The sequence below is a fragment of the Sus scrofa genome, chromosome 11, assembly GCF_054392235.1.
Source record: "Sus scrofa isolate SSC_HxYL_T2T_F1_AM1 chromosome 11, Sscrofa_HxYL_maternal_Yorkshire_Landrace_v2.0, whole genome shotgun sequence".
Taxonomy (NCBI): Eukaryota; Metazoa; Chordata; class Mammalia; order Artiodactyla; family Suidae; genus Sus; species Sus scrofa.
In genome coordinates this window covers 19,762,617-19,777,190 of record NC_139393.1, presented here as the reverse complement: position 1 = coordinate 19,777,190, position 14,574 = coordinate 19,762,617, and the positions used below count along the sequence as shown (strand labels likewise).

At 40.2% G+C, this 14,574-nt stretch overlaps 1 protein-coding gene across 11 annotated transcripts in view; it reads left to right on the top strand.

Annotated features, from left to right (window-relative positions):
- Nucleotides 1–14,574, top strand: part of RB1 (RB transcriptional corepressor 1) — a 132,086-nt gene that overhangs the window by 104,693 nt on the left and 12,819 nt on the right. For 7 of the 11 annotated variants that reach the window (XM_084981023.1, XM_084981020.1, XM_084981018.1 and 4 more), the window contains 3 exon segments: nt 9,333–9,454; nt 12,773–12,918; nt 13,978–14,123. In XM_084981023.1, coding sequence (XP_084837149.1) covers nt 9,333–9,454; nt 12,773–12,918; nt 13,978–14,123 — 414 coding nt within the window. 11 annotated transcript variants of the gene reach the window in all.

Here is a 14,574-nt window from a genome sequence, read left to right as displayed (position 1 = left end):
TTGTTGACAAGGGGACATTTGAAGAGAGACTGGGAAGAAGTAAAAGGAATAAATCATGTCGATATCTCGGGGAATTAACCTTCACCTGCTAAACAATCTTAAGAAAGGTTCTCCTCGGTCTTTATGTCTCATCTTCTGTAACTTCACTCATCAGGTTCATGTCCCCAAGATGTTCATGGCAATTGGAAATTTCTAAATAGTTTTCAATTTGATAGATTTCTCTGTGTCTGTTTCTGATTTCTGTTTTATGTAACACATCATAAACTGGGAGTTTTGGTTTGGTTTGGTTTTGACTACTTGACAGTATTGTTCAAGCTAAATACATCTGGGAGACCTTTTGTCTTGCATTAAAAGGAGCCCCAGGGAGTTCCCATTGTGTTGCAGCGGAAATGAATCTGACTAATATTTATGAGGATGCCAGTTTGATTCCTGGCTTCACACTGTGGGTCAGGGATCTGGGGGGCCTTGCCTCGAGCTGTGGTGGAGGTCTGTAGGTTGCAGACACAGCTTGGATTGCTTGTGGCTGTGCCTGTGGCCGGCAGCTGCAGCTCAGATTCTACCCCTAGCCTGGAAACTTTCATAAGCTGCAGTGCAGCCCTACAGAAAAAAAAGGAGCTCCAGGTCAATAGTTCCATTTCAAGTCAGATCCCACCTTGACTCCTGCGTCCTCCTATAATTATTAGGTTCACCTCTTGCTCCTGATGCTTTGGCTGGCACCGTATTACCTCAAGGGATTGAATTTTCCTCTACTGAGTTCAGTTTGCCAATAGTAGTGACATCTGACAGCCTATTTTAACTTGTCCATAAAACGGCCAACTGAAAAATGTCCTTCCCCACCGGGTTCTACAAGAACTAAGTCATTAGCCACTGCAGTCACTGACCTTTAACACCTCCCCAAAGGAGTTCAGAGTGGAATGAAGCCCTCTGTGCCCTGGCAAAACTGGCAGAACAAGCCTGCAGTGAGTTAGATATTTTCAGGAGAAATTTTTTATGAACCTCGATTCTTGCATCTTCCCATACTTAGAAAGACACTGGAACCATTAACTAAGGTATCTGTTCCTCGTGACTAGCAGCAGCCTTGTCCTGAGATAGGTGTTTGGTTGAATGAAACCCCTTCCACAAAAATCACATATATACTGACCTCCCTAGTAACCTCCCTGGTAATGTTGCCGTGAGCTGTGGTGTGGATTGCAGATGCGGCTTGGATCCTAAGTTGCTGTGGCTGTGGTGTAGGCCAGTGGCTACAGCTCTGATTAGACTCCTAGCCTGGGAACCTCCATATGCCGCGGGAGCGGCCCAAGAAATGGCAAAAAGACAAAAAAAAAAAAAAAAAAAAAAAAGAATCTGACTGCAGTGACTTGGATTGCTGTGGACATACCGGTTCAATCCCTGCCCCAGCACAGTGGGTTAAAGGATCTGGCATTGCTGCAGTGTGGCATAGGTTGAAGCTGCAGCTCAGAATGAATCCCTGGCCCAGGAACTTCCATATGTCGTGGGTGCCAGCCATTGGGAAAAAAAAAAAAAAAAAAGATTAGGTGCCTGGATGGGACTAAGGGTAATTTTAAGATTTGTACTGTGGTGATGAGGTGGTTGATAACAATTAACCAAAGAAGATATTGAAGGAGTCCTACTTGATTGGTGATGAGGGTAATGAGTTCATGTTGATGTTTGAATGTGTTAATATTTGAGACATTTGGCACATGTACATGTGGAGATCTGAGGTGTCTAGTTGGAAATACTGGACCTGGCATTTGAAAGAGTAGTTTTAGTCATAAATGTAGATTTATTTATTTATTTATTGTCTTTTTGCCATTTCTTGGGCTGCTCCCACGGCATATGGAGGTTCCCAGGCTAGGGGTCGAATCAGAGCTGTAGCTGCCCGCCTACACCACAGCAACACGGGTTCCGAGCCGCGTCTGCAACCTACACCACAGCTCACGGCAACGCCAGATCCTTAACCCACTGAGCAAGGGCAGGGACCGAACCCGCCACCTCATGGTTCCTAGTCGGATTCGTTAATCACTGCACCACGACGGGAACTCCATAAATGTAGATTTAGAAGTAATATATATAAATAAAGCCATGATAGTGGCTTAACCAGCATATGGCAAGAGGATCCTGAAAAGCGATTAAAGAAGTAGTGAAGTTAAATGTGAAAGAACTGTCAGAAAGTCAAAGCCTACCCCAAATTTTCTGTTTTCTATTCTAGTTTTCTTTTGCAAGGCAAAGTGGTCTTATAATGATTTAGCTCAGGATAACACAAAAATGTTTCCTGTAATGTAGACCCAATAGTATTTCTTAAAATAACCCAGAAAACAATAGCAGTTCCTGTCTTCCACTTGCCCTATTGTTAACTTTTTTACTAGCACCAGAGACCTTGTACTTACTTGGATAATCAAAATGTCTTTTAGGAGCACCTTGACCTGAGAGCCTTTAAGTCCTTCTCTATCAGGAGACGTTCACACTTGCTTTGGAAATGTGTGTTAATATGAAAGATCATGTGGAGTAGACTTACAGCTTCTACTTTTTCTATCCATGTTGCTTATTAAGCGAGATTTATACTAATCTTGCTGACAGAGAGAGTCTGGATTCCTTCACATGATTAAGTGGCAAAACAAAATGCAATGTTGTCCAGGGAGTGATTATTGCTGAGAGTTAGTTTAGATAAGTAGTAACATAAGACAGCTTGTCTGAGACCCAGAGAAATCGTCTGCATCCTGGATGGAAACAGCGCTATAGATATAAAGACATACATTTTCAAAAGTTAAATATTTGATTAAGTATTTTATTTACAGATTTAAAAAAAAAATCAGTTGTATTATTTATCTCTTGCTATATGAGAAATTACCCCCAAACTTAGCAATTTAATAAAACAATGAATGTTTATTATTGCACGTGATTTCTGAAGGTCAGAGTCTGGGAGTGGTGTAGCTGTGTGGTTTTGGCTCCATTTCTCTCAGCAGAGTTCCTCAAGTTGTCACTCAAGGCTGTAGTCAGGGTTAGTCTTTCCTGGCATTGTAGAGTCTGGCTTCCAGCTTCACTCATGGGGTTGTTGGCAGCCCCCTTTCTTCACTGGTTGTTCACCAGAGGCTTCATTTGTTTGCTGCCTGGACCTCCATAGCGCTGCTCCCTCCATGGCAGCTGTTTTCCCCTAGAGCTAGAGCTTCTAGGGAGAGTGTCTAAGATGGAAACGGTAGGTTTTTAATAAGCTAATGTCAACTGGCGTGCCATCACTTCTGCTGTATGCCACGCACCACACAGATGAACCCTATACAAGAGTATAGGGGAGGAGTCTATACAAGAGTATAAATACCCAGTGGCATGAATTACTTGGGTTCTCTTGGAGGCCAGCTGCCACAGTTGATATTTAGTGTCAGTTAGAAAGCAAATAATACCATCCACTTTATTCTTTGTGCTTTGCTGTGTTTAATTAAACCCATGATATGGCTATATCATATAACATTCTAGAAATATTTAATGAGTGTCTACTATATGCTAGGCACTTGGATTTTATTTTAAGAACTCTTCAGAAGTCTCATCTGGATCCTGTTAGTCACCTGCTTAAAATCCTTTAAAGAGTTTATCCCTTGCTGTTGCCTTGCTGTTGCAGACTTGCGGCTTAGCTTTCTGGAACTAAGCATCTCTGTCCAAGGAGTTTATGTCCTGGATGAGGTTCTGAGTACTTTACACTTAGCATCTCATTCCGTGGTCAAAACCACCCCCTGAGGAAGTATTATTTTCCTCATTTTACAGGTGACCCACGTGAAATTTTTCTGGGGCCGCATTTTTCCTTTTCTGGCTGCTGAGCCATCTATTCTGCTTTTCACTTGAAATAACTTCTGTTCTTTCTTTAGGCCTCAGCTCAGACATAACTTCTTCCAAGAACTTTTGCCTAATCTGGATTAGGTGTCCCTCTCCTGATTTACTTCTGTGGCACCCTGTGCAGCCTTTTATTGTGGAACTTATTACTTTCTCTTGCAATAATTAAAAAATGGGTAAGAAAAAAAAGAATCCTACAGGCATTCTAAGCATGACTTAGGCCATTGAAATCTAGGCTTGAAATGCATCATTACAGTTTCTGAACTCCTGTAACACTTAAAGATATGCCACACAGTTTAACAATGCTTGTTTGAATATATAGATTTTTATATAATAGTTTAACAGTCAATTTTATTATTTTATAATAACTTTGTAGATCTTTTTCATTGCAATTAAGTACAGAATTTAACGTCACGGCTGTACCGATGTGCTGAAACTGAACTGAACTGTGCCAGGAGAAGCTTTACATGTCAAGTCACTGTTGTACCTCTCTCTGCCAGCCTTGATTTTTAAGGCTCTGTGGCAAGAATGGACAAAGTTTCCAAAGCCAGAGCAGGCAGAGAAAAGTAACATGTATATGTCAACAAAACCCGATTATTTGGCACCTAGGCCCAGCCTGTAAGCCTACTCCTCCTGACTCAGACTTAGTTTGGTTTCAAAATTGGAAACTTTAAGGATAATGAAATTCTAGGGCCTTGGAGTAGGTCCACCTAGAAGTAGAAGGGACAGAGCCCAAGCAAGACCAGTGAAATCCTTCAATAATGTGGGCTGAAGTTTCCAAGTTTGTTTTATCTTTTTGAAAACAACGGAGTATTCAGTCATTAAGTAATTTTTGGCACAAAACTTTGGCACTGTGAATAGGATAAACCTGCCACAGTATTTACTGTCATGGAGTAATGTGTTATGGGTAACATGTACTAGTTAGACTTTCCATAAGCAAAAATCTGGTGATTTTCATTCTCTGCTATAGATGCCTTGGTTAAGAGGCAGAAATTGTTTGAGGAAAATGACTTAATTGTGGTCATTTAATTGTAGGATATGTTTTGTTTTTTTACTTCTTTACAAGCCCATGTCATTAACTTATTGATAATTTAATGATTCCTACTTCAGCAGGATAGGCATTCCTCACCTTTGCACTCTAACCTGCCCTTTTTTGGTCTTTTCTGTTCAGTCATAACCCTCTCTAGCTTCAAAATTTGGCAAAATATCCTTGAATTTTATCATATTCACTTATGCTGTCTTCCTTTCATAAACTGTCATGCTCTGTTCCGTTAGCTGGTGTTAATTGTTAGTATTACTTTACTCAGATGAAAGCCACTACTTAGATGGCACTTCAGGTGTGCCCCTAATGACTATAGCAAAGAATGCCTCCAAAATAGAAATTACTACATTATGGTGGTTATAGAATAAACCTGTATTACTTATTTTTAAAAGGTTTTGTTTAACTTAGTTTATTGTGGTTTTAGTCACACAGAGCTTTTTAGATTCTGTGTAGTCAGTTCATCTTTGGTTTTGGTCAAACCTCCAAAGTCCTTCCTTATCAAGAAGTTATAAAGAAGGGGGGGTAAATGGATGAGAAGGGGAAAAAAAAAAGGTAACTGTGTGAGGTAATGAATGCTGATTAGCTGGATTGTAGTGGTCATTTCACAGTGTGTATTTATTTGAAACCATCACATTGTACATCTTAAATATATACAGTTTTTTCAGTTATCCTCTAATAAAGGTGAAAACAGATTTTACCTTTTTATTTTTTTATTTTTTTTTTTTAATTTTTATTTTTTTTAATTTTTTTTTATTTATTTATTTTTTGTCTTTTGTCTTTTTGCTGCTGTTGTTGTTGTTGCTATTTCTTGGACCGCTCCAGCAGCATATGGAGATTCCCAGGCTAGGGGTTGAATCGGAGCTGTAGCCACCGGCCTACGCCAGAGCCACAGCAACGCGGGATCCGAGCCGCGTCTGCAACCTACACCACAGCTCACGGCAATGCCGGATCGTTAACCCACTGAGCAAGGGCAGGGACCGAACCCGCGACCTCATGGTTCCTAGTCGGATTCGTTAACCACTGTGCCACGACGGGAACTCCGAAAACAGATTTTAAAAAGAAGGTATAATGGAGTTCCCGTCGTGGCACAGTGGTTAACGAATCTGACTGGGAACCATGAGGTTGCAGGTTCGGTCCCTACCCTTGCTCCGTGGGTTAAGGATCCGGCGTTGCTGTGAGCTGTGGTGTAGGTCGCAGACACGGCTCAGATCCTGCGTTGCTGTGGCTCTGGCGTAGGCTACGGCTCCAATTAGACCCCCTAGCCTGGGAACCTCCATATGCCGTGGGAGCGGCCCAAGAAATAGCCAAAAAAAAAAAAAGACAAAAAAAAAATAAAAAGAAGGTATAAAGATATTTTCTTACACTCACTTCTAATAATTTTTCATTTTTTAATATAAGTAATTGATTATATATTGTGGAGTATAATCTTTTTTCAAATTGTTAATTTTTCAAACATTATTGAATAAACTATCTTCATAATTTCACAAAATCTACCTATATTCTGCAGTGTCTTGTATTTTTACTTTGTGGTCCATCTCTCTTCCTTTTGGTATAAACCTAGCGCCTTGGCAGTCTGTCTGTATTCTTGCCCTTCTTAGTTCAAGCACAGAGAGAGTAGAATATATAGGGCCGTCATTCTTAGGGACTTGCAAGCTGTCATTCTCAGAGAGTTAAAATTTTTGAATCTTTTTTTTTTTTTTGTCTTTTTAGGGCCCCCACCTGTGGCATGTGCAAATTCCCAGGATAGGGGACTAATCAGAGCTGTGGCTGCAGCCACAGTCACAGCAACACAGCATACGAGCTGAGTCAGCGACTTACACCATGGTTCATGGCATTGCCGGATCCTTAACACACTGATTGAGGTCAGGGATTGAACCTGGATCCTCATAGATACTAGTCGGATTCATTACTGTTGAGCCACAATGGGAACTCCTGAATCATTATTTTTAATGGTTCTTACTGCCAGTCTTAACTTTTTGTAAATGATATTTTTAAAATTATGCCTTTAAATGTTTTGCTTGGTATATGAAATATAATTATTTTTCTTACTAATTTCCTTCTAACAGTACAGAAACCTTGCTAATCTCTCTCATCCTAATAGTTTCTTTGTAGATCCTTTTGAGTTTTTTTTATTGACAAATCATTTGTGAATAATGCTGTTTTTCTTCTTTCTTCCTTTCCAATCTTTTGATCTTGTATTTCTTTTTCTTGTCTTTTTGAGCTGACTGGAACCTCAAGTACAATGCTGAATAGCATTATGATAATGGGACATCCTTCTCTTATCTCTGATTTTTTTAAGTGGAATGCTTTTAATGTTTCACCACTATTCAGTGTTTGCTGTAGATTTTTTGTTTGTTCATAGATGCTATTCATCAAATTAGGAAGTACCTTTTTGTTCCTGGTTTTCTGAGAGTTTTCTTTTTTTAATTACAAATGGGTTTTCTAAATTTTTTCTGCACTGATTTTTGACAAGACTTTTTTTTTTGTCTTTTCTGGGGCCGCACCCGAGGCATATGGAGATTCCCAGGCTAGGGGTCTAATCGGAGCTGTAGCTGCCGACCTACGCCATAGCCACAGCAATGTGGGATCCAAGCCATGTCTGTTACCTGTACCACAGCTCATGGCAACGCCGGATCCTTAACCCATTGAGCGAGGCCAGGATCAGACCCGCAACCTCATGGCTCCTGGTCGGATTCATTGACCACTGAGCCACGACGGGAAAGCCCCAATTTTTTTTACCTTAGATTTATTAGTGAGGTTAATTGCCCTATGGATTTTCTTTTCTCTCTCTCTCTCTCTCTTTTTTTTTTTGGCTGCATCTGCGACATACAGAAGTTCCCAGGCCAGGGATCGAATCTGAGCCAGAGCTGTGACCTACACCACAGCTGTGGCAACTCCAGGTCCTTAACCATTCCACTGGGCCAGAGATAGAACTGGTGCTTCCACAGACACAAGCTGGATCATTAACCCACTTTGCCACAGTGGGAAACTCCTATAGCTTTTCTAAAGTTGAACTAATCTTGCAACCTGGATAAACACAACTTGATAACTGACATATTCTCTTTTTAACATTGCTTACTTGGGTTGCTGATATTTCTTGTTTGTGATTTTTTAAATTTCTGTTTAAGGGCGATAATGTCATTGACAGTTTTTCGAACCTTTTTTTTTTTTTTTGGTCTTTTTTGGGCCTCACCTGCGGCATATGGAGCTTCCCAGGCTAGGGATCTAATTGGAGCTGTAACTGCCAGCCACAACCACTGCAGATCTGAGCCGCATCTGAGACCCACACCACAGTTCACGGCAATGCCAGATCCTTAACCCGCTGAGTGAGGCCAGGGATCGAACCCGCAACCTCATAGTTCCCAGTGGGATTCGTTTCCACTGCGCCACCATGGGAACTCCTAAAATCATTGTTGTACTAGCCCCATAAAATGAGATGGAGAATGTTTTTACTTTTTCCATTCTCAGAAGAGTATAAGTGGAATTTTTTGTTCCTTGATATTTGGTAGAATTCACTGGTAAAACCAGAGGTACTTGATGTTTTCTTTGTGGGAAGACTTTTAATTACTGATTCAAATTCTTTAATAGTTTATGAGACTATTGAAGTTTATTTCTTATTGAGTTAATTTATATTTTTGTGCAATTTTCCATTTTGTCTAAGTTCTGATTTATTAACATAAAATTATTCATAATAGCCTCCTGTTGTTTTTCTAGTCTTTGTAATGAAGGCCTCATTTTTGTTCCTAATACTGGTTTTTTTTTTTTTTTTTTTTGACCACACCCACCACATAATGGAAGTTCCCAGGCTAGGGGTCAAATCAGAGCTACAGCTGCCGGCCTATGCCACAGCCACAGCAATGTGGGATCTGAGCAGCGTTTGCAACCTATACCCCAGCCCACGACAGTACCGGATCCTTAACCCACTGAGAAAGGGCAAGGATTGAACCCAAGTCCTCATGTATACTAGTTGGACTCATTACTGCTGAGCCACAATGGGAACTCCATGTTCCTAATACTGTTTGTCTTTCTCTTCTCTTTTTCTCAGTCAGTCTGACTAGAGGTTTGTTTAATTTTATTATTTATTTCAAAGAATCAGTTACTAGCTTTGTTGACCAAACCAAGTATTTTATTTTTGTTTTCAGTTTCATTAAATCCTGTTCATATTTTTATTATTTATTTCTTCCTTCTACTTTCTTTGGGTCTTTTCTGTGTCTCTTCCCCTAACTTTTAATTTCTTTTCAAATACAAGGATTTAAAGTTATACATTTTCCTAGATCTTTGTGTATAGTACCAAAATTGGCAATCATTCTTTTCAAAATGGAGAAAAGAATCTTATTCTGACTTCAAAATTGATATTGTCCATTATGACTAAATTCATAGTGCTTACCATGTCAAACAGTATGATTTTGATAATGTTTGTGGGCAAATTATATTTACCAGTGTTGTTTTAATGTCATCTTGTTTCATATAGGATTCACCTTTATTTGATCTTATTAAACAAGCAAAGGACAGAGAAGGACCAGCTGATCACCTTGAATCTGCTTGTACTCTTATTAACCTTCCTCTCCAGAGTAATCACACTGCAGCAGATATGTAAGTAGAATATCTGTTTGTATTGTCCATTCAACCTGCAAATAGATCTGAGCATCATGTAATGCAAGACGTTATATGGAAGCTGTAGGGAATAGAATTTTGAATAAGACATTGTTCTGGCTTTCAGGGATCAGGAACATAAGATGCATGACCCAAATAAAGCTCATAGACAGTAGTACAAAGTGCTCATGAGTCACTCAGGTTTGGTTCATGGCAGAGATTGCAATTTAGATAGGCTGCAAAGGTGGAGTAGATCTCAACGTGGAAACTGGAGAGGAGGGAAGGGGCAGAAAGAGCGTGAACCCCAAAGGGTAACAGCCAGGAAAGCGGAAAACATCTTTCAGGGAGTGCAGCTCAGTGCATTTGGAGTGAAGCATAGGATAGTGTGGGGTAAGAGACTAATTAATAAGATAGATGATTAGCCTGTGATGATGTGATGAAAGAAGAAAGCAAGAGCTCACATTTATTGAGGGTTCACTATGTGCTGGACAGTTTCTTAGCAGCCCTGCAGGGTAATAGACACTGCTGTCAACCTCAGTTATCTGTGAAAAAGGAATTAGAGAAATACAGTAACTTGCCAAAAGTCAGCAGAAGTCAAACCCAAGCAGTCTGACCCCATAGTCCATGCTCTTAACCATTCTGTCTACATTGCTTTTCAGTAGAAATGTGCCTGGTGGTATGTTTCTGTTTAGTTCTGCATAGGAATTAACGTTACAGTGGTCTGTGATTAGTGCAGGGACTGTTTTCCAGAAATGTCATTTCTATGCTTATTTGTACCCCAAAACGTTTCTAGCATATGGAGCCTCTGCCTTCATGTATAAATTTGTTTGCTAGGTAATACATTAATATAAATAAGTTAAGCCTTATCTTTCTCTTTAATTCATTAAGCAATTATCTCTTAAGTGCCAGGAGGTGTTGTAGGTGCTGGGAATACAAAGACAAGTAAGGTGGACTAGGTCCGTCCCCTCAGAGAGCTTACACTCTGGAGGAGGGAAATAGTGAATAAGTAAACTAATCCAGAAGGTCATTTTAGAGAATAATAAGTTCTGTCATGAAAATAAACAGAACGATGTGAAAGAGAAGCTGAGAGAGTAATAGAATATTTAGGGAAGTGCCCTCTGGTGAAGTGATATTTGATCTGAGACTTCAAGAACAAGTGGTTGCTGGACAGACAAAATCTGCATGATATGCATTCCAGGCAGAGCAACAGTAAGTCTTGGGCCTTGGGTGATCAAACTTAGCTGGTCTGAGGACCAGAAAGAAATCTCAGTGTGGCTGGGGTAAATCGAGCAAGAGGAGAATGGGACAGGGCGGGTTGGAGAGGCAAACTGGGGCTAGACCTCACAGGTTTCCATAGGCCATAGGAAGGAGTTTAGATTTTATTTATTTATTTTTTGTCTTTTTAGGGCCACACCCATGGCATATGGAGATTCCCAGGCTAGGGGTTGAATCAGAGCTACAGCTGCCAGCCTATACCACAAGCACAGCAACGCCAGATCCTTAACCCACTGAGCAAGGCCAGGGATCGAACCTGTGTCCTTATGGGTACTAGTCAGATTCATTTCCACTCAGCCACGACAGGAGCTCCAAGTTTTAGTTTTAGAAGGGAAGCAGGAAGGTGTTATGGCTTTAAGCAGGGATCTAGCCTGCTATAATTTGTGTGTGTGTTTTTGTTTTTGTTTTTGTTTTTTGGTCTTTTTGCCTTTTCTAGGGCTGTTCCTGCAGCTTATGGAGGTTCCCAGTCTAGGAGTCTCATCAGAGCCGTAGCTGCCGGCCTACGCCACAGCCACAGCAACTCGGGATCCAAGCCACATCTGCAACCTGCACCACAGCTCACGGCAACGCCGGATCCTTAACCCACTGAGCAAGGCCAGGGATCAAACCCGCAACCTCATGGTTCCTAGTTGGATTCGTTAACCACTGAGCCGCGACGGGAACTCCTATAATTTGTGTTTTAAGGACCGCTTTCTGACTGCCATTTGAAGTACAGATGGGGTTGGAGGAGGGAAAGGAACAGGGCAAGGAAAAAAATAAGACCAGTTTGGAGACAATTGGAATAGTCCAAGTGAGAAATGTAAATGACTTGATCTAAGAAATGTTAGTAGAGAGAGAAAGAAGTGGACAGATCTGGGGTGTATTTTAGAGGAAGATTTAATAGAACTTTCTTTTGCATTGGCCTTGAAGATTGAGAAAAGGAAAGAAATTAAAAATAGCTCCTAGAGTGACTTAATAAACTGGATGTAATGTGGAGCCATTTTTTGAAATGGGAAAAATGGAGGGAAAATCAAGAATTCCATTTTGGCCTTCTCAAATCTGAAGTCTAGTAAGTAAGTGAATATTTTCACCCGGAATTCAAGGGAGATTAACTTCTACCCAAGTCAAGTCAGTCTACAGTATTGGTAGCGAATTGAGGAGAATTGCAAGTGTGACGGGAGACTAGATCCTGATCCTTAGACGGTCGTGATGGTGATTCCCCTTTCCTGCTGCACTAGGTAATGGATTGCCTGTGGTAGAAACGTCTGTAGTAAGGCGCACGTCTACTTCCTGCTCAGAATTACTTCTGTTACTAAAAAAAAAAATTTAGAAAGTAGATCTGGAGTTTCCCTCTAAAATAAATATAGCACAGAGCAGTAGAAAGTCAGAAGTTGAGAGAGAGTACTTCCTAATATCTCTGCCTTGATTTATGCCTGACATATTTAGTATACAGGTGTAAATCTGCTTTAATAATGCTATCTGAAATATTAGTCATGTAAATCTGCTTTAATAATGCTATCTGAAATATTAGTCATGTAATTCTATACTAGGTAATTTAGGAAGGCATATGTGTGTGTAACTTAAGTCTTCTATATGTGGACCATAGTTATAAATGAAACATTTTTAAACAAAGAATCAGAGAAATTGATATTTTGATATCAATGGCTTATTATTTTAATTAGGAGTCATTTTACATCTATACACTATACACTATAATTATTAAAATCGAACATATAAACACATACAGCTGTGGTTTTCAATAAGGTAGGAATTCCCACTAGAAGCCATTTATTAAAATAAAATTAGAAATGATGACAAGCTTAGTTTTCCTATTAAGCTCCTTTTTCCAACTTATATTTAAGTAGGAATTTGGTGTAGAATAACAGATTAAATAGACAAGATGTGTTTGGATGCATGTCTACAGCCGTGTGTGTGTGTGTGTGTATGTGTGTGTGTGTGTGTGTGTGTGTGTGTGTGTGTGTGTGTGTGAGAGAGAGAGAGACAGAAAGTGATGGAGATTCTTAGCAAACTTCAAATGAAGACTTTTCCTTTGAATATATCCAGGTATCTTTCTCCTTTAAGATCCCCCAAGAAAAAAGGGTCAACTACACGTGTAAATTCTACTGCAAATTCAGAGGCACAAGCAACCTCAACCTTCCAGACTCAGAAGCCACTGAAATCTACCTCCCTTTCACTCTTTTACAAAAAAGGTCAGTAGATGTTAACTTGAAGAGTATGGACTCTGAAACCAGGCTGACTAGATTCAAATCTTGGCACTTCTGCTTAGTAAGCATGACTTTGGAAAAGTCACTGAATGTCTTTGTGCCACAGTTTCCTCTTCCATAAGATGGAAATAATAATAATGTACCCTATGAGTTTTGAGGTAATTAAATGAATTAATACATAAAATACTTCCAACAGTGCCTTGCACATAGTAAGCACTCAGAAAGTGTTAGATGTTGTTATTGTTGCTATTGCTGCTATACTTTCAAGTTTATGTTTGGAAATATTTGCTGTTATCATGACTTTTGCTGTTCAGGTGTGTGAGTTGAGATTATACAGTGTGCTGTGGCCTGGTGCATTGCATTTCTGGGTGGCCCAGTGGCATGGCATTCTCAGTTTGCGTGTGGGTTGCGACGGGGCGGGGAGGTGATTTGGTGTCTGTTGGATGTGTATATACATGCAAGTGCATGCCCGCTTGGAGCTCTTTGAAGGAAGGTGAAAGGTCAGATTCCTCTGTGATAAACCTTTTTTTTCTGATTTTATTCAAGTCAGCAATATACTGAGCTTCATAGGCAAGATAGAGCAGTGTTTCCAAAGTGTTGTCCCCAACCAGCTGAATCCACCTCACCTGGTAAATTGTAGGAAGGATTTTTTTTTGGAGCCCCACCTTAGAATTACTCAATCAGAAACTCTAAGAAGAGGGAAAAGAATCCTTTTTGAATATTGATAGAATTTTCAACATTTTTTGTGATGAGGGATTACCAGTGGAACTGAAACAAACCCTCTTTGGGTCTGATTTCACAATATCTTAGGATCTTTCTTCTTCCACCTATGCCTCAGTTTTATGCTGTAATAATTTGCCTTCTATGTATATAGCATGGCACTAAGACTAGAAACCATTTATTCATAAGGGAAATAGTGGTAGAGATGAATTTAATGTTAAAATGCTGTTTAACAGCATTTTGATTATAGCAATTTCATGTTTTGAAAAAGTCCACTTGTGATAAGTCGAGAATAGATATGATTGATTCTCCTTATTTCTCCAGTGTACCGACTAGCATATCTTCGACTCAATACCCTGTGTGCACGCCTTCTGTCTGACCACCCAGAACTAGAGCATATCATCTGGACCCTTTTCCAGCACACACTGCAAAATGAGTATGAACTCATGAGAGACAGGCATTTGGACCAGGTGAGAAAATTATGCACATCTTCTCTTCTCCCCCTTACTTGTTAGCTCTGTAACTGATTTCTTTTCCTTTTTTTTTTTTTTTTTTTGGTCTTTTTTTGTCTTTTTGCCATTTCTTGGGCCGCTCCTGCGGCACATGGAGGTTCCCAGGTTAGGGGTCGAATCAGAGCTGTAGCCACCAGCCTATGCCACAGCCACAGCAACGTGGGATCCGAGCCGAGTCTGCGACCTACACCACAGCTCACGGCAATGCCGGATCCTTAACCCACTGAGCAAGGCCAGGGATTGAACCCCCAACCTCACGGTTCCTAGTCGGATTCGTTAACCACTGCGCCATGATGGGAACTCCTGCATGTGAATTTTAGGATCAGCTTGTCAATTTCTGCAAAGAAGCCAGCTGGAATTTTGATAGGGATTGCTTTTAATCCTAGATCAATTTAGTAGTACTGTTGTC